The 27,879-nt window shown below is 41.0% G+C and overlaps 1 protein-coding gene across 8 annotated transcripts in view; it reads left to right on the top strand.

Annotated features, from left to right (window-relative positions):
* The window catches only part of HECW1 (HECT, C2 and WW domain containing E3 ubiquitin protein ligase 1), a 251,754-nt gene extending 231,850 nt beyond the window's left edge, over positions 1-19,904 (top strand). For all 8 annotated transcript variants that reach the window (XM_036406661.2, XM_036406662.2, XM_036406656.2 and 5 more), the window contains 5 exons: positions 1,019-1,148; positions 5,058-5,204; positions 5,955-6,069; positions 7,315-7,513; positions 14,910-19,904. In XM_036406661.2, coding sequence (XP_036262554.1) covers positions 1,019-1,148; positions 5,058-5,204; positions 5,955-6,069; positions 7,315-7,513; positions 14,910-15,021 — 703 coding nt within the window. In that variant the 3' untranslated portion in view covers positions 15,022-19,904. The remainder of the gene's footprint in view (positions 1-1,018; positions 1,149-5,057; positions 5,205-5,954; positions 6,070-7,314; positions 7,514-14,909) is intronic.
* Positions 19,905-27,879: the final 7,975 nt, after the last annotated feature.

The raw sequence follows: 27,879 nt of genomic DNA, 5'->3' as shown, positions 1-27,879 counted from the left end.
GGGCAGAGGTTATATTAAGCAAAAATACATCATTTGTCATGCCTCACTGGCAGAGTAGCTTTTCATTCTAAAACATAAGTTGGGTTAATTAAGAATGTTCATGTAGATATAACCAGGGAATGTTTTTTTGGTCTTCTCTTGTCTTTTATTTTAGTAAGTGTAAGCTACCAAGAATACATTACTTTCAATTTGAAGTTTATCAGGTTAATTTAGATTGACAATCAGTCCCTCTTTAATTAATAGACTGAAGTAAAACAAAGTACACAAAATTTTTACAACAATAAAAAAGCCATAAATATTAACTCAAGACTGCAATTAAATGCTAAAGAGCAGAATAAAGCTTAGCTGAAACAGCTTCATCAATTAAGATGATTCCAAATCAGCAAAGATACCTGTCTTTACAGTCCTTTAAGTTCTTTATCATGTTATTCTTTGTTGGGTTTTTAAAAACTATTATTATTGCTGGGGTACAAACACTCAATTGTACCTGATGTAGTCTGAAAATAGGCTGAAACCTAGGGTTCTCCCTGCATCCTTGTTGCCCCTTTAGGGAGTTAGAAACCAGGCTGTTCATAACAAATCTGTCCTTTCAGCAGACAGGGATGGCTCCTTATTAGCAGAAATTTAGGCTGCCTGATCTGCCCTGTGTCAGTGCTGTGTGCTTACCTGGCAGATGATAGATAATGGAAGCAGCCAGGCACAGCACAGTGGGGCTGAAGGGACACATGTGCTATGAAGTGCAGAGCATCCTGAAGATCCACGTAAAATCAAGCCCCAGGGGTGTCTTTTGACAGCAAATAATGCAGGCAGCCAACAGATTTGGCCTTGAGCCCAGCTATGCAAAGCAAACAGTTGCAGAACTGCTTCAAGAGGGTCTGTAAAACAGCCTTTGATGTTAACAAAACTAAATGAACTTCAGTTTTATGTTGGATCTTCAGTAAATTTGTTCACACACTGAGTAGGAAATCATTCTGACAGGAGTCACAGGACCATATATTTTTTCTTGTCTTGCAATCAGGCCATGTGATTTAAGTGACTTAGAGTACCTGGATGAAGAGTTCCATCAGAGCTTGCAGTGGATGAAGGATAACAATATCACAGATATCCTGGATCTAACCTTCACAGTGAACGAGGAGGTGTTTGGACAGGTGAGCACAGCTATGTAAAACATCTGAAAAGCAAATTTGAAGCTGACAAAGTTGAGCATGATGAACATCTTTCTGTCAGAACAGATCCTTTAGCCTTTCAATAACATTTTCTTCTCCTACCTTCTGTTTCTTTCAAGCCACCTGTTCCAAGGCAGATGTTTATTCTTAGGGTGTATAATATACAATACCAGCCCCCCTACGGGCCTGTTGAGCCACACTCTGATAAGCATGAGGAATTCTCGGGAGTGCAGCTCTTCTCTCCAGGGTGTAGTTCACACAGATGTGGCATTTGGTGAATGCAAGCAATGTAACTTCAAGCTGATGTGACTGAAAGGATGGATTAGGAGGGATAAAAAACATTTCACAGGTGCTGTAGGACCTGGCAATCCTTACCATTATTTTGTCTAATATCTCCCTGTTAGATTCTGTGTCTCTTACTTGCCTTGCACCTACTTACCAACTTGGTATGTACATCTATTTGTTGTGCTTTCTGCAGCTCAGCTCTACCTTAGTCAGACAGTTCTCTGTAACCTGGCTGATCACTAGACCCTTAGGGAGAGTGCAACACTGGCTTAAGTGCAGTCTGGCACTCAGAATAAATGTCTCCTGTGGGATTCTTTGGGTTGCACTGAAACCCTGGTGCTTTTTGGTGTTGCAAACCATGCTGGATTATAACTATCTCTGGGAAGCATTGAAGGGAATCAAAACAATATTCAGACCATGATTAAGGATCTCCAAGGAGATACTGAGAACTAGAGAGGCTGGAGAACGAAGCCCACCAAGCACTGCAGAAGCTCAGGGGATGGAGATACCTTGTAAGGAACAGATACACAGTGTCAAAAGGAGCAGAGAAATCAAGTGTAATATGACCTTTTATACCCTCCATCTTACACGCATCACACCTGTGTGCCCTCACTGCCCTTTTGTGATTGGTCAATACGCATCAGCATTCCATGTTTCCTTGCCTTCCATACTGTTCACAGGTCCTACACTGTCGTAGTCCATTAGGGATGAGGCTCAGCTGCAGCCCCATTCCCAGTCACCACAAACTGTGTATCCACAGGAATATCCAGAGAATGGCTTTCACCACTTGACAGTTAAGTTTCCTGGAGGGATTGCACAAAGCTAGGGTAGTTCTGTGAGCTAGGGAAGAGTTTGACAAGTTTCTGAGGGGAGGAATTCCAGCCCTGCTCAGCTATGAGCTTTAAAGTAACAGAAAGCAAGCAAGGCTTCAGGGAATATATTAAAAACTGAATTTAGCCTGAGTATAGCAAAAGGTTACAAAGGATGAGCAGAGTTAAGGGTAGATGAAAAGGATGAGGCAGAAGAATTAAAGTAGGAAGCATCTGTAGGAGCAATAACACTGTTTTTCCACAGACTCAAATGCAGGAGTTTTTCATGGACTTGGAACTGAGAGCTTGCATGACATTGAATTGACAGTACAGTGGTTTCCCTGGAAGGTATGGCTACATGAGACTAATACACAAAGGCAGACAGAAGCATACAGACATATTCACAAAGGCAGATGAGACAAGTTTGTATTTACAAGGGAAGACTACAAAGTTGAATAAGAACTGAGTTGCCCTGATGCAGCTGAAGGTAACATTTGGCACACTAATTACTTGTTATACTCTCCTCAAAGGAAAGAGAAAACAGGTACAAAGGAGTCTGTTGTGGAAGATAAGAGATGGCTCCAAATAGAATAGAAAAAAATTACAATCTGTTGTGGATACTGTGGTATAAAAGCAAAAGAACACTAAAGGTTGGATTTTGATGCTGTTGTCTAGTACTTTTTGATGCTGTTGTCTATGTACTGGACACTGACTTTGCTAGAACTAATGATGGGGAGAAAGGTTGGTTCTCACTGTGAATTACAACCGTCAGAATCCAAGTGTCCTAAGTGAAAGATTTTCATCTTGAAATTACTAAGTGCTGACAGCAAAATAACAAAGAATTTCAGTCATATTTTATGCTCACAGATGGATCCTAGTTGGAAATTCTTCCATGCCAAGAGTATCTAACCACTTAAATGCCATCTGAGCATTGCTTTGCTTGGTACATGTGCAAGTGTAGATCACAGTGGGAGCTCTGCTAATATTTGGGAATTTGGATTTCAAGAGCTGGGTAAGGAAAATGAGAAATATACGGTCTCCTTGAGGAGCTGTATAGTAGATGGTTACAGCCCTTCTGTCCTGCTTCCACAATGACTTTATTATGGACCATTCACTGCTACTTTCATATTTTCTTGTCTCATCTCTTATGTGTATTGAACTTCTAAGGCTTTCAGGCCAAATCCTCTTTCTTGGTCGTTTCTTAAGGAGAATTTACTCCATATCAGTTCCAGCCTTCTTGTGTACTAGAACCCAGAGCACTCCTGTAACAGCAGTGATACAGTGTCAAATCAAGCATTACACATTTTTACTGGTGGGGGAATGACAGTTTGAGAATTTCACTTAGAAGACAGAGATGTGTCAGTTGCTTGTGACCCAAAGTACTTTCTCATGCTTTTACCCAGTAGAAAGTGTTCTTCCAGGCCTTACTCTGAGCTCTCTGTGGATACAGCCTGTCTCTGAGCCCTGGCAATTGTTCCCATCAGGTAAAAGGAGTGAGCTACATTGGTTGAAACGTCTCCTTGCTACTCTGAAACCTGATTCTCAATTGTAGCTCACAGCTGCAGTTAATGCCCCTAAGAACAAAAGCCCTGAAATAGGGTCACATTGCTATTGATTGTTAGCCTCCAATCATAGATAATTAATAGTATTTGAATTTATACAGATAATGAGAAGTTAAAAAAACAATAGTTTTTTAGGTGTTTGTGGGAAGTCTTGCAGGAAACTTTGAACATCTGGAATTATGGTCATGCTTAAAGCTAGACAACACTTAGTCTTTGGATTGGCAGATACACCTTAATGCCTCACAGCCTTGAAGAATACAGCATGGTAGCTGGGCCAGAGCCCTGCTTTCTGGACAGTGCAGCATTGCTTGTATAATGGTGATGCAATGATTTATGTTTGGGAATTTAACCTGAACCAGCTAAGAATTCCTAACTCCTTCCATCTAGCTTTACTTGTTCCTGTTGTTTCTCAACTAAGCTACCAATTAGATGACTCAGTCAATGTTTTTCAATTCATAATATTGCAATAGGTCCCTCAAGTAAGGTGACCTAAATACTGGCTGTGCTGTATGCTGTCTGCTGGGCTAATAAATAGATAATAATATAAATAATGCTAGTAATGAATATGTATTCATACAGTTCATTTAATGTCTGTGGTGGACATCATTGTTATAGCAGCAGAAAACTGAAGACAAGAGCAACATATTCTTCCTTTTAAATCAACTGAATTGAATGTGAAAATAATTGAAAGACAAATACAATTTTCTGTCACATGGGAGGAGGAGTATGCGCTTGCTGGGTGGGATCCAGACTCATTCCTTAAATCTCTTCTCAATCTCAAGCTTTAGTAACCCAAGCCACCTAAATTAACTATTAAAGTGCAAAGAAATTATGCAGCTCTTGCTTAAAATAAGAAAAAGTTATTTACAGTACAAACTCTTCTCATGTTTGGATGGCTGACACAAAACTCTGAACCCCACAGTGACTATTTATCTGTGCAAGGTTGCTGTACAGGTCTTGTTTTAGGTAGTGTATTGGGAGTATTCATTTTATGATACTTTCTTTAGCTGTTTGCATTTCTAAGTAAACATTTTTACTAGCACTTGGGGAAGGGTAACACTTGTTGCCTAAGAGACAAGTAGATATCCCTTCCAGTTGGCAAAGCAATCTGCTACTCCAATACTGTGATTGTCTCTCCATCCTATTGTTTCCTGTACTGTGGCTTGGATGATCTCATGTTTGAAACACAACATGATCCATGCAAAGCTACACCACTGTTTATCTTTGTTCTGTAGGTGACAGAGAGAGAGTTGAAGTCTGGAGGGGCAAATACAGCAGTGACAGAAAAGAACAAAAAGGAGTACATCGAGAGAATGGTAAAGTGGCGAGTGGAACGAGGAGTGGTCCAGCAAACAGAGGCCCTGGTCCGTGGCTTCTACGAAGTAAGTAGCAAAGTGATGCTTCCACAGTCATCCCTCCTTCACCTGAATGAGTAGCACCCTGGTTAAATGCTTCATTGGTACCCTAGAGAGCAACTAAACAGACACAAACAGCAAGGAATTGGAGTTCTTGGATCTCTACAGACAGAGACCTTGGATATAGCGGGTTTAGGATTAAAGGAAAAAGGAAAGAAATGTGTCTTCTGAATGTGATAAAGCATTACTTATGATCAAGAGTTAAGAACTACACTGCTTTCCATTCACACAGTGAGAGAAGTAGGCATTTGCAAATTTTGTTCTACTATGTTGTGATTCTGGGTGAGGATTAGGAGTCCCTGACAAAGAAAGATTGTGAAGAATTGTACACTTTGATGAGAATCTGATGAAACACACTGTGTCTTCAGGGATTTGTTCCAGGAAAGTCAGTCCGCAGGTGCAGTCCAAGCTTGAGGGTGGTATTCCCGGATACTGCTCCATTGCTGTCCCTGGATTTTGCAGTTTATCTTTGCTGAACACCTGGATCTGAGAACATCTTTCTGGCAGAACTGTTACAAGGACTGGGTTAAAACCAGTTGGCTTTGCTGACCAACCCATGTAGTCACCTATTCTTGCCCTTCCCTAATCCTACACAAATATGTGAATGTAAACATTCAAACTTTGTCAGGATAAAGAGTTGGCCACCAGAACCATAGGTTTATAAGACTTTGCTTCATTTCCAGTCTGAACTGTGCTTACAGGTGGTTTGTGTTCCAGGTTGTAGACTCCAGGCTTGTCTCTGTTTTTGATGCCAGAGAACTGGAGCTAGTTATAGCTGGCACTGCAGAAATAGATCTCAATGACTGGCGGAACAACACAGAATATCGTGGAGGTAAACTGCCTGCTCATGTTTACTACTATCTTGACTGTTTCAGTCTAAAACATGGAAGTCTTGCTCCATCTTCTCTTTCTGTCTTTCCTGAGGGAAAATGCCATATTTTGTCCAGGAAGTTATTGCAAAGAATAACTCCTGAAATAAAAAAAAAAAGTAAGAGCTCAGGTGTTGTGGTGTTATACTACTGAAATTGCTTCTGCTATTTCTATCCAGATTTTATCTATTCAATTACTGCAGAGTTAGAAGGAGTTTTGACCATTACGGACTGAAAAGGATTTGCACAATTAGATCTAAAAGTTACAAATCATCTAAGATGACTGTGACTGAGCTCTTAGCCTCACAGAAAGTAGTTCCGCGAGTCCTACTGGCTTTAGCAGGTAGCTAAAATCAGGAGCTGAATTTCACAGTTGCCAATTACATTTCAACAATGTATAGATCTTGTTTAACTGTCCCCTTCGCTTAAACTATGTCAAGTTGGATTTTTTTCCCCTTCTCTGCTGCTTGGTCTGGTTTTGCTTTAAAGAATGATTTATCCAGGCTGTCTTGGATGATGGAAAAATGTGAAATCCACCGGTTCTGCACCACAAGTGGAAAGTTCCTGAGGTTCACATACCCTCCCCTGAAATAGAAGGTTTCAGTCTTTGCTGGTCACTGCCCAGCCTTTGGGTTACCTTGAAGTATGCAGTTTACCACAAGCACAGCTGGTCCCTAGTGTTATTCTCCTCCTACACTTTTCGATTTAACTTTTGAAACAAATTCAGCCTGGTATATGCTGGCTCTCACTGGCACAAACCAAGGCTCAGAGCCCCTCAGGTGGGAAGTTTGCCAGGGAAGGGCTTGTGGCAGCCAACTCCTCTCCATATGTTGAATGCTATTGCAATCCAAGAGAGAATTTACTCAGGAACCAGAAATTGTTAACTTGTTAAGACTCACACTGTGTGGCATATTGCTGTTGGTCTTTAATATCGCATGCATGTAACCACAGTTCTTGCCAAAAGGTTTGTAAGAGACCAATGAGTCTCAAGTGGATTTTTGAGTTTCAGGGTCCGAAATGAGTTAGTGATATTATAGTATCCAGGACAAAATAGAAGCTGGGACCTACTGCCCATGAAGAACAAGATACATTGTTAGGCCAGGATCTTTCCAGTAGGAGATCTACTGCCCCATGCTAATGGGAACATTTTTCAATGTTACTCTTCTCAGTTAGGAGGGCGTGATTTTTATTTCTCTTGCTTGGTGTAGGCTACCATGATGGACACATAGTGATCCGGTGGTTCTGGGCAGCTGTGGAGAGGTTTAACAACGAGCAGAGGCTGCGATTGTTGCAGTTCGTCACGGGAACGTCGAGTGTGCCCTACGAGGGCTTTGCTGCTCTCCGAGGGAGCAATGGCCTGCGGCGCTTCTGCATAGAGAAATGGGGGAAAATCACCTCCCTCCCAAGGTACGTCCCAGCCAGGACTTTGTACCAGAATTGCTGTTAGAAACACAGGCCTGGTACTTTGTTCCATCTCTCTGTCAATTAATGAATACAGTAAGGACATGTAAAAAAAAAAAAAAAACAACAAAACAATGATCAGTTTGTTGTTCTGTAATTACATTCAGAGAAAAGTGTTTTCTTTTGCTGTCTTTTTGATTTGTAGGCTCAATTCAAACTATTTGAAATCTTTGGAAATGGTTAAGATTAAGATTTCCATAGGTTCAAACCTAGTTCTCTTATTTTGATTCTGGAACAGATTCAGATCAACAGGAGCTTGTCAACTGATTCTGTTCCCTTCACTTTCAAAGTGCTAACAAAAATACTTCTGAATTTACAGAGACATGAAAGCCAAAATCTGTCTCTGAGTTTTGGCTGGAGACCTGAATGTAATCCCTTCATTTATTCTGATGGTTCCACTTTTTTGTAATGAAGAAGCTTAGTGACAGAACTTCACTGATAATATCCAATTTGTTGCATCTAGTTCAGTCAGCCAGCTAGGAGCAAATGAGCTATAATGTCATACAGAATCAACAGACTCGGCAGTGATTCCCAAAGGAGAGGTCATCTTCCTTTTCAGAACAAAGGGGCAGGGGCACAAAGGGGTGGACTTGCCTCAGGCCACCCAAGAGAGTGATGGCACAGCCACTGATGGTTTCAGCTGTGAGTTCTGCTTTACTTCTTTATGGGTGACCAGCACTCATCCTTCCTTACTGAAGCGAGTCACCTTTTCTTGAATGTCCTGACAGTTGCCTGAGGCTCTGCCCCACTGGGATTACAGAACATTTCAGTGCCTCTGAGATACTTTTGCTACAGTGGCCCTTTTATATCACATTTGCCCTCCAAAGGATGCTTTCTTCCTGCTCTTATCATTTGCTTTCAGCTACACTGCAAAGGAGGCCACTTTTATGGCACAGAGCAGAAATTTCATCTCATAGACCTCACAAATATTGTCAGACAATCAATTAACCAAGGGTCTGGTCCAGTTTTCTCATTACTTGCTCTCCATGTTGTTTGCCCAGAAACATACCATAAGACATGGACTTGAGCAAACACCTGAGTCCTCTGGAGAGGTAAAGTCCAAATCTGGTCACCCTCTCAGTCCAAGTCTGCTCTAACCCATGCTTATGCAGTGGGAGATGCAGAAACTGGAGCCAAGGCACTATATCAGAAGGCATTCAGAGCTGATATCTTATGTGGACTCCCTCTAAAGTCAGGAGATGGGAGTGTTTTCAAGGAACAGTTCATCTCACCTGAACACAGACTTTAGAAATAGCTCAGCTGAGTCACAGCTGGTACATTTTGGTTTGTGTGCATCCACCATAAGGACTCTGTGAAGATTATATGGAGAGCTGGAGCCTACATGAAGCTAGATGTGCGATTTAAAACAAGATGAAAACATGTAAGGTCAGTAAGATGACTCATGCCATCTGAGCTCCAGCCAGCAATGCGGTAAGAAAGCCTGAGAGCAACAGTTTGCTATTTGTAGTCCAGGTCCTCCTTTTGCAGTATATTTATATAGTCAAGGTTCTATGTAAGGGTTTCGGAGCTTACTGAGGACATTCCTGCTTGCAGACAGTCAGCAGTCACAGACTCTGCAGCGTTTCTGCAGAGCTCTCTTTGCACTCCTTCTGGGGTGCAAAGGGGTGAGAGGGAAGGGTGGACCTTGGTGCATGCACAGAAAATGCCCTGGCCTTACCCATCAAGTTCTGAAAAGGTAATTGGCCCCTTTCTGCTCTGTTTAACTTTCTTTGTGAACCTAGGCACTACTTCTGACTCAGATTCAGTTAGCCTCGAGATTTTATGTTTGTCTGCTGATCTCTGAATGAGTTGCTCTCCCTGACAGAGGCCTCCTTTCCAGGTGAAAGTTGGTAGCACTTGTTAGAAGTCTTAGAGCTCTGCATTCATTTTAGCCAGGGGAAAAAGAAAAAAAACTTGCTCATGGGAAATAAACACAGCTTGATCACCATGAATTATTGCCTGCATTTTTATAAAATTATGGGGTGCTGCCAAGTATACACAGTGCTAAGAAATGCATAAAATACACAGGCTGTACCTGGAGCTTCCCTAAATCCTTAGTTAAGCAACTAAATGAGTATTATTTAAAACTTGTATTTTAAATACCTGATTATGGTTTGCCCACGTTTATTTAGATTTATTTACATACTTAAGACTTACAGGCTAAGAAAAAGTCTTATGTCATATCCTGTCAGCCTTTTAACCCTGTGACATGAGTGTAACTAACTTTACAATAAACCACAACAAATTCCCTTTTCACTTTAACTGCTGTACAAAGTGTAGAGAACTTTTAGCTCTATCAGGAGAATCCATGACTCCTTACCTGTTCCCTTACTTCTGCTCCAGATGGCTGAGGTAGTTTGGCAAATATCCCTACACTTGGGCAATGGAGCATGCAACTACCATTTGCTTATAGTGAGCAGACATGTGCTAACACCTAAACTACATAGGTGTTAGCACATAGGCACTTGCAACAGCAACATGGCAAGGCCAGAAAAAAGGCATGGTGTAAATTTCTAAAATGAAACACTTTTCAAATAATAGCCCTAATACATGGCACTTAGAGTGCTTCTTGAAAGTACTGAGGGTAAGCAAGACTTTTTCAGGAAGGTTGAACATCCAGTAACTTCATTCTAAGTTGGTGGATTTGTTCATTAGTACCAGCTCCCTGCATGAACAGGGTAATCGTGGTGTAATGTGTTCATCTAAGACTAAGAGTAAGATTACACCACTGTTTTATTTCTGGAGTGTGCACATGCGCCAGACACATTTTTCCTATCTGTATTTACTTTTGAGATCACATATGTTAGAAACTTGAGGCACCATACAGCTCAGAGATGTTGCTCTAATCCCAGATCTCCAGACAATGACCCTAAAGCAGGTTCCAAAGAGACTGCCAGCTTTGCAGATCTGTCGGTGTAAATCTGCATCATGGGTTCTTCCAAACTGGTATAACTTGTCATATAAAATAGCAGGTTCAATCACTTGTTCATCAAGGTTGAGTTTTACTCTTCCTATATAATATGGAAAGCTTTGTCCCAAAATGAAGGTGTTCCTCATTTAACTGGTTGCCAGAGTAGGGATGGTTGGAGAATTTTTGCACCTACAGCCTCTTCTGTAGCAGGAATCCTCTCTTCACCTCTTCTGTGTCATGTAGGTTTGTAAATGGAATCAGTTTTAGTGGTAGTTCTGCTAGGATGGATTCTTGTTCCCCACCAAACATTAATGAAAAGCCACTGGTTTTCTAGCTGGAATAGCAGAGCTTCATTTGGTACCATGGGAGCAGAACTCCTGGCCCAAAACAGACCTGTGCTAAGAACTAGCAGTGCTTTCTACTATAACTATAGGAGGCAACAGTTCAGTCTTCTTAAATCCTCGGCTGGAAAAAGTATTTGGTGCCTACAAATGCCACTGTCCCACCTTGTGACTGCACTCCTCACCTGGCAAAAACTCCTGCCAGTTCCAAGATTATGTCTGTTTGAGTATCAAGTAAGTAAGGACATCAGTGTGTATCCCAGGGATTCAAATAATCACATTTGACGCAATGAGGTCACTTTCCCCAACAGTGCTGAGCTGCAACTACTCTTTCATCAGAAGAGATTTTCATTCAGCAGTGTAGTATGTGTTATGTATGATGCAGATTACCAGTGCTAGTAAATATCTGATCTTTTGTAAGAGAATTCTGTTCTTCTCTGTTGGATGATCAAGTATTTAATCACCACAGATTTCCATATTCTAATTAAAAAAAAAAAAAGATTGTGACTACAAGGAACTTTATTCTCATAATTTCCTTCTTTACCAATAGACTGAGTGCATGGACTTTGCTGTCTCTTACCATCCATCTTCTCTTTCCTCTTCAATACAACAGCAGTATCAGCTACAAATCTACATTCATCTGTTTAACACTGATTCCCAGACAGCATGTAAGTGTTCCCTCTTACAGGCAGAAGGAACAAAAGCTACTATTGGTGGGTTCTCAGATTGACCAAGGGGGGTTTGTGGGCTCATTTAACGAAAGCAAGGTGAACAGAACTGCCCAGTTTCTGCCTGGCAGGCGTGATTATGTTAGAATGTAAGCCTTACTTTAGTAGATAGTTTCAAGCTATAATTAAGATAGCAGGGGGTTCTGTGCCCACTTTAACTGCCTTTGGATTCTCATCTTTATGGGGAATAAGAGAACTGACAAAGAAAAGAAGAATGCAAAAATCTTAAAAGCTTATAATTTTTAGAAAGAATTCTTAGAAGAAAAGAAATAGCATAGCACTGTGAACAATGAGCAAGATTCAGGGTTCAAGCCCACCAAAACTGTATTAAGTAATAGAGACAGACTGCCAGGAAGAATGAAATTTTAAGTGGTCCATTTACTGCTTAAATTACTGGAGGATGAGGGCATACGAGGGTCAGAGTTGGTTTACATTACTTTATCTTGCATTTTCTTCTGGAGAAGCCAGAATCCTTCCCATAAAAGCTCTTACCAATGTAATTCTTATTCCAGGCCTTACATTCCCTGAACACCCTCTCAAATGTCAGCAGGCTTATGTGGTAGGAGGCTTAAATCAAGGGAAGAAATATTTTCTCTTTGCTGTGACTACTTCTTGCACTACTGATGTGATGTTTTCACCCCAGTATGTGTGGCAAGTGTTCTCTGGTTATGCTTACTGTAGTCACTCTCACTGGGATCAGTAGTAGGAGGCCAACATAATTCAGGAGGAATTTACCCCTTTGGAGGATGGAGCACAGTTAGACAACATTGGGCATTATGGAAAGTATCACTGATTATTAATTGCCCTGTGTACTGCAGTATCACACAATATATGATAAAAAACAGACAGTTTTGCACATAATTATCCTTATTTAAGACTGAGTGGGCTTCACAGGCATCACTGGAGTTGCAGTAGATCCACCCTTGTTTCACAAACCAGAATATGAACTCAGGTTTTGCCCTTGGCAATCTATTGTGGTTTGCACCATAAGTAGGTAGAAGTGTAAACCTTACCTGGATAGTGCTTCTGAAACGCTCTTTTCATTTCAAATTTGATCACCTTTCTTTGAAGTGCAAGGATTTTTTTCTGTGAAGTTGTTGAGATGGGGAACACGAGAGTGTTGTTTAGCAAAATGTTTCAGTGTTTCTAGACATGTTAACATTTTTTTTCCTTTCTTTGCTCCCCACAATAAATTCCTTGAGACCTTCTACAGAAGAGCCCATATCTGTAAACATCATAGTAAGAAAAGGAGTGTATCTTTTTTCTGAGTTTGGCGAGGTCAAGGATGTCTAAAAGTCAACAGCATTGAAAGGTTGTTTCACAACCAGTGTGAAACCAGATGGATAATGATCTCTCAAGATAAATGTCTGCAAGAAAGTAAACACCAGAGTCAGTGGCTGTGGATATGGCTGTACCACACAAGAGGATGCACAGCAGCAATGTCTGAGATGCTGTTGTCTCAAACAGTTAAATATACCATGGTTAAATACCATACAGAGGTCTGGTTCTGTAAAACTGCTTTGGAGGAACTCACACCTGAACCACCATGGCTGTGCCACTTCCAATTCTGGAGCCCAGCAGCTGAGCTCCTCAAGACTGGCTATCTCTGCATGGGGTTCTCTTGCCTGTGATAAACATGTTCTGAACGGACTATGAGAATCCTCTTAATTAACTCCCAGTGGTTGATAGTATTGCCAATGGATTGTAGAAACAATTTATGTTACCAAAGATTGTTGAGATGAACAATAAATACTGCAGGGCTACTCATGGATAATACACATGAGCTGCCATGTTTAATTTTAAGAGATGAATGAAGTAACAGCTTTCTTAATGTTCATTTTTCACTAACTCAGGCATTCCAAGCTCATTTCCACAAATTCTGTGTTTATTGTATTCACTTCTGAGACTAACCAGCTACCAAATCTTCATTCAGAAAGGGGAAAAAGAATGGTAGAAGCTCTCCTAATTGAAATTCTGTAATGCAGTGAAGATTATGTGCCTCTGGCTATTTCAGTTGCCTGATTGCTTTTAATGATTCACCAGTGGTGCTTGATAAAGCTCTTCCTCTGAATCTACAAGTCTCAGGCCAGCCCATCTACTACCATTACATCTTTCTCACTTTGTGGGTGGCCTAAGAGATGACTAGTGTGGCTTCATGTTATTTTCTCCAAGATAGCTCTGCTGCTTCAGTGTAAGAGAAATAGGATTTAATTAAAGTTTGAGATAGAAGAGCTCAAAGTAAAACAACTCCATGGCTTCTAAAAATACTAGGGAAGAAGCTCAGGCATTGTTTAGCCATTGAGGCTACATTTCCTTCTGTAAAGTTTTGTCAATTCACATTTATCCCAGTGAGCAAGAGGAAATAGAAATATTGCTATCATTATGTAAAACTCTAAAAGCTGACTGAAAAAAAACTGAAACAATTTTACTGAAAATGTCCCCCTCCCACGTCCATTTGTTGAATGAGCTGTGCAGTTTCCCAGTCAGTTGAAATGGCTGAACTGTTGGGGCAGGAGCTGTTTCTTTGCTCCACATTTGTAAAGCACCTCCCACAGTGACGGGCTGTCTGCCTTTGGGTCTAATTGCTGCTGCCAGAAAAGCTGCAACAGGGTGAAGGCACGCATGGAACCCATTCCATGGCTTTTTTTGAAGGTGCTGCCAATGTAAATATAAGGTTAGGTAAATGTAATGGTAAAACTGGGGAAAGAGATGGTCATCAAGTTTGCAGCTTGCTCCGCACAGAATATTTTGCTTTTGTCTTGGATACTACAAATAAATAACATTTAAAGGCCAGACTTGCAGCAGATGGCCAACAGCTGACTTGCTGAATATTTTCAGCAGCCTTCCTTCCTCAGTTAGCAGATCCCTGAATGGTCTTTTTGCAGGCCTGCCTCACTGCAAACACATGCTCAGCCCATTCTGTCACTGTATTCCATCACATTGTGTTTGTCCACTGCTGCAAAACTTACTGACAGATCATGTTGGATGTACAGATGAGTGCCATTTTGTTAAAAAATCTTGAAGCATCCAAAATTATAGTAATGAACTTCTTTATCAGGCCCTAAACCCCAGCTCCTCAGTGACCTCCAGCATTCTTCTCCATCAAGATCCGTACAAGAGCCCTGCAACATCCGAAGGAGGAATATCAGATCTTATGTTGATACTTAGCTTGTGTCTTCTGTATAACATATTCAGGTGCATATGCACATACATTTCAGTACCTCATATTTTGGTGGAATTAAAAAGTTTTACTTTGAGTGAACTTGAATGTCTTGAGTCTCAGTAGAAGCTAGCTTTCTCAATTCTTATTTTCTCAAGTTTCTGAGATTCAGCCTAACATGTAGCATATTTTCCTTTTACAGGGCACACACATGTTTCAACCGTTTGGATCTTCCACCTTACCCTTCATATTCTATGCTGTATGAAAAGCTGCTGACAGCTGTTGAAGAAACTAGCACCTTTGGACTTGAATGAGGGGGTTCAGTCACTTCGGTGTTTTTATGGCAGATGATGTCACCTTTCCTGTCCACCGTCATTTGATCTTGGTTTCCCATGTTTTTATTTTTGAAAACAAAACAAAAATCAAGATTAACAAAAGCCGTGCATGAAGAACTGCCACCCTCTATGATCTAACCTTCATGCTTTCATCCTCTGTTTCCAATGGACTGCTAGTCTGTATGCAATAGAAAATCAACTGTCTCAAGGTTTCTGTATATCTCTACATACCTCCATTAATAACAATGAAAATACAAATGCAAGTTACACTACATTTGACCAAATGTTAATAAATGTTTACTTCCACCTACGTTGATTAAAAAAATTAAAAACAAACTTCATCAAGCATTCCAAGCTTTTATATACCCATATCTTCTAAATCAATTCATAGCCCATCTTACTTCTTAATCGTTGAATCCAGTACTAGGAGCTGGTCAAATATATCATCATCCATCCCTATTTTCCCTGTATGTATTGTCCATCTGAAAGACACCTATGAGCAAAACTGAAATTTTTATATATGAACTCATGATCCACATCAGTTGTATCAGCTGGAACTGGCCCAGATACACGGTGCAGATAAGACCTTCAAAAAGTAAAAAAAACCACCACCAACCTGTAATGCAATGCAAAGCATAACAGCGATTGTTATGATTGTTGCTTGCCAGTACTGGAGAGAACTCGCACTTCAGAGCTATCGGGAGGGGCATCTCCATTGTAATGTTTACCACACAAGAAGCACAAGGTTGTGCACACTCAAGAAGGATGTTTTATTATGTAGCATAAAGGACAAGGCTCCCTTACCTTAGTATTGTATATGACAAGGAAGAGGGGAAGTAAGAAGAATGTTCTACTCTTATGAATACCCTTGGGTTCTGTTTACCAGATCTTTGTTTTCTGATGTTTAAAATGTTTGTTTCCAAATGACAAGTCTAGACAATCCCATCCCCTGTGTCAGAAGCCATTTATTTTCTGTTAGGTTGGGCTAATCCATGGTTGCTGGGGGCGGTTGTCAGTTCTGTTGTTTCTCTTTTCTTGTTCAGTGGAATAGTCCATATCCTCAAGAGTGATTGGTTGTAGACAGAATGTTTTTGTCTGGGGTCTGTCAAATGAGAAGCTGCAGTGAATGAAGGTGTTTGTCAGGTATGAAGGGAACTATAACTCTCTGGGTGTTAAGATTTTTCTGTACATCCTCTTGGAGGAAGCCTCCAGTCATTCTAAGTACCACTAAACTAAAGATCTTGCTCTTGTTACTGCAGACATAAGCCTCTTCAGTTTGGTGTACTTTCCAACTCTGAATCTGGAGGGAAAAAAAGGAAAACAGCAGTAGGCTTGTCTTTGGATGGATTTTGCTGAGGCTGTTACAGTCAAACTACTGCTCTGATTACATTCTAGTTATTAATCTTTGCTGCCCTTGTTTTCCAAGACCAATCTCAGATTGAAAGTGTTTGTCTTAACTGGGAAATAGAAATACAAAGTATCTTCTGACACTAAATATGTTAAAGGATGCAAGAAATGCAAAGTGACAGATTTGTGAAGGTACGTGAGAAGGTAACATCATAGTGTTCAGCAGCTTGCATGAAGTACAACACCCCCTTGAGGGCTTGTTACTGGTAGTTTTGTGTTAGTTATGCTTTAGATCACTGTAAAATCAGGAGACCAGTTTTAGATCTAACACATCTATTTTGTCCTAAGTTTTCTCACCAGAGGAAAAAAAAATTGGACTCTGGATTCTCACATATTTTTATACAGAACCTCGTCACATTTGAAAAACTCCATTCTGAGAGCTTTAGATCTTTCTCCTGCTTTTATTCTTAGGTCAGTAGGTATTTGAAAGGTGATGGATCCAAAAATATATTTCTAAGCAAAAAAAAAAATTTTTTTTTTTGTTACTGGTACTTAAAAATCTGAAATACTTAAATTGCCCCTTCATTTGATTTGTGTGGCATTTCAGCAACTTTTATGCTAGTTTACTGTGTGGCTTTTACTGAGAATCTATGTTTTATTATGTTGTTGTTTAATATTACCATTGCAAACAGAGGCTGCAGCTACAGGCCAGCTTCATTGTACCCCACACTGAAAATGATGTTTAGTGTTTCCATGAATGAGCTCTCAGGCATTGATTCTATGTGACCAGCCCACTGCACAAGAGAGATGAAAAAATTAATGTTTTTCTCAGAGCATCTGTCATGTGCACATGAATTTCATCAGGACAAGTCACACCAGGAACATGGAAATCTTCCAATGTATGTAATTCCTGCCTCTTCACCTCTGGGCCCCCAAATCCAGTGATTCTTGTATGGTTCCCAATTTATTCCTGATGATGTTATAAAGTTACCTGTACTATGTCAAATGTTGGATGTCTTCCAACATAAGAAGAAAGAGAAGCATCCAACTGGTTTGTCCATGTTTGGCCAAGGGAAATAAAGAGCTATCTCAATAACATAGTAAAAAAGTGGGGAAAAATCAATCTTTACAACACTGTATAGTTAAATTTTTTTAAGTATTTTAAAACTATATTTTATTACAAAAAAGTGAAACTATTTTTTGTAGCATAATAAAAGATGTTTGTATTTCAGAGACAGCATCAAGCACCACTAAATGAAATACAGAAGGCTTTCTCCTGAAATTCTTCTTCACAACACTTTCTGGCACTCATCACACACTAAACTAGATTATGTTTGGCAGATGCCATCTCAAGCACCTTGTGTGTTGCTCCTCTGGGAAACACGGAGCATAGCCAGCTACTTCCCATCAAAATCCTTGATCCAAGTTGTCTTTCAAGCACACAGCCTAATATTTTTTAAAAGCTGCTTTCTAAGTTGACAAAGTCATGCAGATTTCCTTGAAAGTTTTTTTTGATCCAAGGCCAGCAATAGAGATGGTTGACTGTTTTCATAAAGCAAAGCAAAGAGAAAGAAAATGCCATGTGTGGCTTTTCCTGCATTCTGCCATTCCAGCCCTATCCCTCTCTCTTCCCAAATGCCCTACCCCAATAGGTTTTCAAACTCCTACGTCATCTTTCTGATATCCAGATCAACATTTCACAGTATTTCTCCATTCCTTGTGTCATGCCATGGGCAGAATCCAGTCTCAGCCTGGAGTGAGGGGGAAGCCATGCATCTGCAGAGTCAGAGTGAGGCAGTGAATGGTGCTCACAGGAGAGAGGGAGGAACCTACCTCCCTCAGCCTGTTATTTAACCTGCCCATTATGCAATTAATTGACTTTGTGCATATGCAAGACATACCCTTCCTAGTTCATCTGTTGATTCAAGTGCTGTTACTCCCTGGGTCTTCATCTTCATTTGTAAAACACTGACTGCTGATTACAGAAATTCTGGTTTCATTGTTTCCTACAGGAAAGAATAGAAGATATTCCATAGGGCAGATTTACAGTGAAATAATCTTTCCAGGTCTTTCACCTGGTGGTGGCTAGATTAGGATACAATATCAACATCATTAGATTTTTAAAATGCGAGTGAAAATGGAAAACCCAATCTGACAGCTTTCATGAATTCTAGTTTTTGATTGGAGCAATGAATACTGGCAATGGTTTCAGAGGGCCCATATGTTTTTGAAAATTATTGTCATGATGGTATTAATGGTTAAGGGAGGGAAGGGGGTATTTCTGGTTTTGAAATCCTGTTAGCATTAATCTGGAGATAAGAGAATGGAAGTAGGTATTTTAAATCATCAGTAGGTCTTCCAGCTTGAAGTAGTCTCACTGACTGTTCAACCACATGAGCAATGCAGGATTTGATCCAGTATAAACATCTGTATCTTAGTGTTAACAGCGTCAGGTCTAAACCTTACAAATGCTGTCACTTCAGTCTGCAATAAGTTACATAAGTGTTCAGTTTCAGTCTGTGCATATTCAAAACTTGACTTTTATGTTCCAGAGAGGTCCATGGCTATCACAAGGCAAGAAGTGAGTGGTCCAAACTACATCTAACATCTAATGGAGAAATCATGAGTTTTGTACAGGTCTGACAGAGGGGAATTTTTACACCCAGTTTGCTCAAGTGCCCATGAACTTTTGAATGAACTGTAGCTGAGGTTTGAGCTGATAGTCTAGTCTGAGATATGGCCTGTGGGGAGGGGAGTGTTTGTTGGGATTGTGTTTTGTTGTTCGAGTTTCACTGTAACAAATAGTTGACATACCTCTAGTTGGAAACAATAGGATACTGAATTTGAACATGAAAATCGAAACTGAAATAAGCTAAAATATAAATGCACAGGGGACAAGTTAAACTCGTCCTTCACTATTAATCCTTTGACAGTCCATGGAATTTCAGAAGAACAAATTTGACTGGAGATCTGTTTAATTTCGGTTGAAATGATATTTGCTCTGTCTCCATAGTAATAGGGATTCCCAGTCAAGATTAAATGCTTTCAGTCAAATGCAGACCAACAGATCTTTCTACAACAAATGCGGTGCTTTTTTATTATTCTTGCTGTACCTCAGTGTTCATTTTGAAAAGATAAAACTACTGCAATACACTAAATCTGGGATAGATTTTCCAGTTATCACAAGGTCCAAAAGATTGGATTGTTACTTTCTCACTAGTGAGTCATGTAGTTCTTTTGTTCCAGTAGAAAAACAGATTCCTGTAGATAGTAGATACTAGGTATAGTAAATATTGTACCATTAGCCAAATTCCCTGCAGCTTCCGATTTATCTAACGGAAATGTCTGTTACGGTTTTTGTTAAAGACTACATAAAGTCAGTGGCAGGAAAGGTCCTCATTATTGGACTGATTTTGCTTTTATTGACAGAAAAATGTCACATGATACTCAGGCTGTGCTTTCTATTCAACCATATCACTATGGAGGAATGTCAATAAAATCACTTTGTTATGGCATTGTGTGGACTGTCTATTACAAATAAACTATTTCATAGAGGGTGGAAACTGGCATTGTCAAAGCCCACTAATTTCCTGAAAATTGCAGTTTCAGGATCATGTCCTTTCCCACTATTGTATTCAGGCCCTTGCGCTGCTTTTAATCAATTTTTCAGGGCATGTGTCTAAAACTTGAGGTTCTCCTCACAGGTTTGCATGACCCTGCCTTGAGAGCATGGGAGCTTATTCCTCGCTTTAGGAGATGTCTGGTCAAACAGAAGGACAAAAGCAGTGTGTATGCCACTTACACATCCTTTGCTTCTAAGTATAATTACTGCATCATAGGGATGAAATGCAACTGCAAGGACGATTTCTTAATAGCATATGCTGGGTCTGCACTGTGTTGACAGCAAATACATAGCAAGGTGCCCCAGCATCTCAGTATGTCACAACCATTTCTCTCCTGCTCGTCAGTGTAATATCTCTGGCGTGTTTCATTAACACATTCCAGGATAGATTACCACGCCTCAGATACACCGTCAGCAGACACCTTCCTCACCATACCTGTTTTCTTACATAAATGGCACCTCATGAGGGATTGTGGTACTATAGGAAGGATGGGAAAGCTCAAATATGAGGCACTGTTTCTATAAGGAAAAATATAAATCCATGGAAGATACTGCAATAGAAGTGGTGAGCGTATCTTGCACAAGACAAATCAGTAACAAATGTGAAACTGTGTGACTCTGAGAACTCCTGAGAGCTCCTCTGGAGCCAGCACTGCATTTCACTCCATATGGAGGAGCACAGGTCCACGAGGCCCAGTGCTGGCTCTCCTTCAGCAGGGATGGTGGTGCTGGTGGCAAGAGTAGCACCCACCCATGCACATGCTCAAGAAATCCGGGTCTCATAGCTCAGCCTTTATTCATATCCTGTGTGTGTGATTGTGCACGGGTGTGAGGAAGAAGTGAGAGAGAGGGCATTTTGGCACTAAGCTGGATTTCTATGCTTTGCTCGCATATAAAGGAATGGAAAATCCATATTGATTAAAAAGCAGCGAGATGAGCTGCTGATCATTAGGGTGCATCAGAGGTGTCAGTTTCTGCAGCAGTGATCTGTGTATGTGGCTGGAACCATGCCTTTTACCAGAACCCATTTCATGATTCCATTCAAATTCTGTGAACCCATGGATACTATGAACACATTCAAAGCCAAGTTGGATACAGTCTTAAGAAATCTGGTCCAGTGGGAGGTGTTCCTGCCCATGGCGGAGAGGGTTGGGACCAGTTGGTCTTTAAGGTCTATTCCAACCCCTTAACATTCTATGATTCTATGACAAATAACTGAATTTCAGATAAAATAGAGCAGCAGTCCAAGTGACGCCTCCATGGGTACATCCAGCATCTCTCTTGGCATGCTAACAAATCTGTAATACTTCTGTAGGATATTAAAAATCAATAACAATCTTTTCCTGCCTTGTGGTGGTAGTGTCATAGTTTTTTCTACAAAAGACAATAAATCCACATGCAGCCTGTTGTTCATCCGTGTACAAGAGGCCAAAGAGAACAAAGGCACAAAGCATCTGCTGTGTCTCCTCGAATCATAAATCTTCCTTGAGCTGCAAAGACACTCTTACTATTTTTAAATTTAACTCTGGTAAACTCGAAAATCATTTTTGACTGAAAATATCTTTCATGGATCAATCAAGATGAAGCATGTGTGGCTGTGTTTAGTTTCTACTCTCTTGAAACTAAATTTAGAAGAAAAATACTCACTGTATTATTCTACCTGAAATGCGAGCCCTGGTTCTTATTTGTATTATGCTTTGATGTAAAGCAGATTTATATTGTTTTAATTGAGGTGTGAATGAAGCTCATCCCCACAATGGTGTCTTACAGCTCTTTGAGATTGGATAGAATAGAAGTCACTGGAACACACAAACAGTGCAAGTAATGGGGTTTTCTTTTCCTGGACTTGTGGCATGTAGGATTTCATATAGTTAATTAACTGCTATGGTACAAGAAAATAATGGGGCTGCATGGGGAGTTTTCTGTACCAATCATAAGCAATAGTAACACTGAGGTAACTTGCCCTTCCTTTTGTGAAGAGTAATACGCTTCAGGAACATTTTAATTTTTGATTTTTTCAATATGAAACTAGAAGACTGGTTTGGGTTATCTTTGTTTCCCACTTACAAAATAAACCAGTTAGAAGGAAAAAATAATTCTGTAAATACTCTGCAGTGTGACACTGAAAATGTGTCCAGCCAGTTTCAAAATGGACCACAGACAAGAACTGTAAAAGTGTTGTTGGATGTGATTTCCTAATGCTGGTTTTCCAAGATCAAAACAGCATACAAAAATAAACTGCACATGCTCCAGTTTTTCTGTTTTCAGCACTTCATATTCTTCAGTCTGTAGACAAAGCAATACAGGTTCCCTACCAGCATGCCACATGAAGTCATCATGTTTAGGTTACAGCTTTGCAGAAATGCAGCTGGGGCAGCACAGGAATCTGCTTAGGAACTTTGTTACAAGCTGTGATTTGACTTCAGTACCTCTAAGGTATGTCTTGATACTGAAGTACAATCAGTGACTTTTCAAGAATGACTGAAATTAGTAATAGATATTGCTAAATAAGATTATACTTACAGTATGTGAGGATATGTTTACTGACAGCTTTGGCATCTTTGGCAATGGAAAATAGGCTTCCCTGCTTTAGGTATGTAAGTTAACAGCATTAGTGATATGTGCATTGATTATCAGAACTGGGACCTTAGAGTTTAACCCCTACTTCTATAGTATGTAAAGCCCTGACATGACTTTTGAACACCATCACTGTGCTTCAGCAATGTCCTCCAAATGTACAAACTGAAACAGTTTGGGGTCTGGACACAGCCATAAAATAAGTAGTGATGCATCTTGGATTTTGTAAAATACAGTCTACCAACTTTGTAAAAGGTGAATTTGTGTTTGGGACTGCCTGGCCACTGCAGAGAAGCTGTGAAACTGATCTGTGGAGCACCCAATGTAGTGCGTGGGGACCCATACGATGTGTTTTTCAACTGGTAAGTTAATATTATAATAACATATGTAAAATTCACATTCAAATGAGAATTTCTGCAAAATATGAACCTGTGAGAGTATTTGAAATGGTTACTGATAGATTCCCTAAGCCCAAGTTTATTCATCTGTCTTAGAAATTATGAAATCAAACCCTATGAGGAAAAAGAGGAATAAATCTTATTGTAACATGAGCAGCAGTTTATATTAAATCTCTCATGAATATAAAAATAATTCAGCAAGGTGGCAGTAATGATGCTTACTGCTGCCACTTAGTGGAGCCATGCCTTCCTCCCTTAAACTAGAAAAAAAGATTAATAACACTTTTTGCTGCAGGTGGTAAAAAACATCCATTTGTACAGAAGTATAGGAGGGGGCAGTTTTTCAGTGGTGCTGGGTACTCAGAGTTCTTGTGTAAGTGCTGTTATGTGATGACAAGAGGCATTTTTGTACAGGAGCAAAACCCCTGAGGTGAGGAACATGTACTCTTCCTGTTGCCTCACAGATAAAACCACCACATCAAGAAATAAGTAGCTTCAATGCAGAATAACTAACTTCAGAATGGAATTTCAGCAGCCTGCAGAAATTCCAGCCACAGATGACCATGGTTCTCTATCAGTACAGAAGTTGAAAGGATGAATTTAACAATTCAAAATGGAAAACTATCTTAAATTATATGTGCTGAGCTACAGATGGTAAGATTTCATATTTCCATAACAAATTGACCATGAGGATGATGATGATTTCATTTGTCTTCTCTATCATGTATGAGCTGCCCAAATACATTTTTATTGGGAAAAGAAAACATCCTGTGATGATCAAGCTAGAGTAAGATTGATACAACTGAACAAAACTTATGTCACTATGCAACACTTTCGATCCACCTCTTCAGGACAGAATAGAAATCACTCCAGTGATTTAGAATAGAAATCACTCCAGTGCATGCAGACATTAATTTAAAGGGACATTGTTTTTAACAATGAGAATAACAATAAGAATACCTGTGGTGGTGTCTTTCACCTCACCTCCTGCTTCTTAGCTTGCAGGCCAAACACAGCTCATGAGAATGAACTCCTTGGATGCTACTGTGGAAAGAAAAAAATATATATTGAAAGATCAAAGAGTTAGTTATCTGTACCAGCAGAAATTAATTTTTGCTATGCCATCTGAGTGCAACTGAACATACAGCAGTTAATAATATTTAAGTGATTAAACACAAATATCCAAAGAGCAGAGAAAAAGCATATACATTTTCAGGTAACACATGAGAGGAGGTAACACATGAAAGAAACCAGCCTAGATATGTCTTGTTAGCTTTTCTCTAGATAAGCGTTGTTCATATCCACGTGTGTTTCTCCCTGTGTAGATAAGCTTATGCTGCAGAATTTAAGACTGAGATCAGTGCTGTCTTAGTGCAGAGGAGAAACTACAGTGAGTCATGAAGCTTATATTTTTCCTTTCTAGAGGGACAACTGAAATTAATACGTCACATATCAGCTCCACAATATTCTGGTACTACTAGGCAAAGCATTGTCTGTTCTATGGATAGTGCATAGCAAAGTAGGAAAAGATTCTGGAAGCCAACACAGCTTCACCAAGAGAGTGTTGCCTGACCTACCCAGTGGCCTTCTATGATGGGGTGATTCCATCAGTGGGAAAAGGAGGAGTTACAGGTATCTTTTACCTGGATTTCTGTAATGCCTTTAACATGGCACCCCACAACATCCTTCTCTCCAAACTGGAGAGAGATGGATTTGATGGGTAGACTGTTAGGTGGATAAGGAATTGGTTGGACATCACATTCAGAGGGTGGTGGCCAGTGACTGAGAGTCCCAATGGACATCAGTGACAAATGATGTCACTCAGGAGCCCATATTGGAACCTGTGCTATTTGTTAATGACACAGACAAAGGCATGGAGTGCACCCGCAGCAAATTTGCCAATGACACCAAGCTGAGTGGTGCAGTTGCCACACCTGAGGGTTGCCATCCACAGGTATCAGCAAGTGGCCCCCATGGGAACCCCATGGGGTTCAACAAGACCAGGGCAAGGTGCTGCACCTGGGTTGGGGCAAGCCCCAGTACCAGCACAGGCTGGGGGATGAACAGATGGAGAGCAGCCCTGGGGAGAAGGACCTGGGGGTGCTGCTGGATGAGAGGCTGGACATGACCCAGCCATGGGCACTCACAGCCCAGAGACACAAACGTGTCCTGGGCTGCCTCCAAAGCACCGTGGCCAGAGGGTGAGGGAGGGGATTCTGCCCCTCTGCTCCTCTCTGGTGAGAGCCCACCTGCAGTGCTGCATCCAGCTCTGGGGTCCACAACATGGACCTGCTGGAGTGAGGCCAGAGGAGGCCGCAAAGCTGCTTAGAGGGCTGGAGCACTTCTGTAAAGACAGGCTGAGAGAGTGTGGTTGCTCAGCCTGGAGAAGACCTTAGAGCAGCATTCCACTACTTGAAGGGGGCTACAAGAGAGATGGGGGACAAAGAGTTTAGCAGGGTCTGTTGTAATAGGACAAGGGCTAATGGTTTTAAACTGAATGGGGGTTGTTTTAGATTAAATATAAGGAAGACGTTTTCTACAATGAGGGTGATAAAACCCTGGCTTATGTTGGCCAGAGAAATAGTAGATATCCCATCCCTGGAAACATTCAAGGTCAGGTTGGACAGGTTGGTGAACTGACTGAGCTGAAGATGTCCCTGCTCATTGCAGGATAATAGGACTATTTGTATTCTCTGGATAATTCTTTTTAGGAATGCACCAAATCTGTCTTCCTAAGCCTAAAAGAACCTATTGCTCGATTTTAAAAGGTATTTAAGAATCTAGAAGTTATTTTAAAATACAGCCAGAGAAACTTAAATATCCCAAAGTATTCTGAGGAAGATATGTTCATATTTCAGAATGAGTAATTACACTGATTTTCATAAATGTTTAGCAGGGTTCCCCCAGAAAAATGTGATTGTGAAAGTGAGTAAAGAAGTAGAAAATGTCATGAGAATTAAGTATCTGAAACCTTCGCTGATCTGAAACCACATACTTTCAAGATCCAATGTATTTGTCAGGCAAAAACCTCCTCTCTGCAGTAAATGCCACTGATATCTACTTTCAGCTATAACAATTATATAATCTCAGTTTAATCTAGATTTTAATGTTCAGCAGGAATATCCTGCCTCTGCTACAACTTTTACAGCTTTTTGAGTGGAAAGCACATTGATACCAAAAGGTTTTAACCCTCTTTAACTTGACATGCTGGTTCTGGAATTTATTGCTAAACTATAGCTGATTAGCAGGATGGGCCACCTCTCCTACGAAGAAAGGCTAAGAGAATTGGGATTGTTCAAGCTGAAACAGAAAAGGCTCCAAGGTGACATAATCACCTTCCAGTACCTGGAGGGACCCCACAAGAACGATGGAGTTTTTACAAGGGCATATAGTGACAAGTACAGGACAAGGGGGAATAGTTTTAAACTGAAAAGGATGTTTACATAGGACATTATGAAGAAATTCTTTACTCTGAGGGTGGTGAGACACTGGAACAGGTTGTGCAGAGAAGATGTGGATGCCCTATCCCTGGCAGTGTACAAGGTCAGCTGGATGGGGCTTTGAGCAACCTGGCCTAGTGGGAGGTCTCCCTGCCCATGGCAGGGGGTTGGAATGAGGTGATCTTTAAGGTCCCTTCCAATCCAAACCATTCTGTGATTCTACTTTTTTCTGCAAATCAGATTTGGCAGTAAGAGAGTGAGGGGATTCCAGCACAATGCTTGTCAGCAATTGTACTCCCATCCCGGATCAATGACCCAGGTTTGGACTGAATCCTTTCCTGTATGTTGGCCTGTTTCCTCAATAGTCTTTTCTCCTCTGTGCCCTGGATGTTGGCAGGAGGTTACATGCCCTTAAAAGAGACACGTGGCACAGAAGTGCCTTGATAAATGACAGCCACGCAGATCAGGTCTCTTTAACATGTACATTAAGTAATCGAGACACTGAAGGGATTGAGAAGTGAGCACATGCTTTTCTCAAGCCTTTTCCAGTTAGGCTCATGCCAAATCCATGAGGCAATTCCCATCAGCCTGCACAAACCGATGACTAGGAGGCAATTCCAGCACACCTCACAGAGACACCAGGATCTCAGGCACGCATGGAGGAGAGGCACCACACACGCCCCGGCTGTGGGAAAGACGTAATTGAGGCTTGTGCCTCAGACACCACAGGGACCGAGGCTTCAGCAGGTGGGCCCAGGTGCATCTGCCCCATGCAGAGCTGCTGCTGCCCCTTTCTCCTCACCCTCTGTCAGCCTTGCTTCCCAGTGTCCTGAGCCTGGATGTCCCAAATGGCCAATGCCCTCCACCTGCTGTGGGTTCACCCCAGGCTTCACACTCCCTCCCTGCTGCCCCTCAGAACACACCTGAGTGCCCACAGAGTGCGGGCCTGGGCTGGGGATCACAGAACCACAGAGTCCTTAGTGTTGGAAGGGACATCTGGAGATCACCGAGGCAGGGTCAGCTACAGCAGGTTACACAGGAACACATCCAGGTTGCTTTTGAGTGTCTCCAGGGAAGGAGACTCCATGACTTTCCTGAGCTGCCTGTTCCAGTTCTCTGCCACCCTCAATGTAAAGAATTTCTTCCTTGTGTTGAGGTGGAAGTTCCTGAGTTGTAGTTTGTGGCCATTGCTCCTCAACTTGTCATGGGGACCACTGAAAAGAGTCCAGCACCATCCTCTGGGCACCCATCTCGGTCGTATTTGTATGTATTGATTAGATCTCCTCTCTGGATTAAATAGGCCCAGCTCCTGGAGTCTCTCTTCATAAGAGATGTTCCTGACCTCTGATCATCTTTGCCACCCTCCACTGGACCCTCTTCGGTAGCTCCTCATCTCTCTTGTCCTGAGGAGCCCAGAACAGGACACAGAGCTCCAGATACGGCCGAATAGAGG

The sequence above is a fragment of the Molothrus ater genome, chromosome 1 (genome assembly GCF_012460135.2).
Source record: "Molothrus ater isolate BHLD 08-10-18 breed brown headed cowbird chromosome 1, BPBGC_Mater_1.1, whole genome shotgun sequence".
NCBI classification, from domain to species: domain Eukaryota; kingdom Metazoa; phylum Chordata; class Aves; order Passeriformes; family Icteridae; genus Molothrus; species Molothrus ater.
This window is presented reverse-complemented; position numbering and strand designations above follow the sequence as displayed.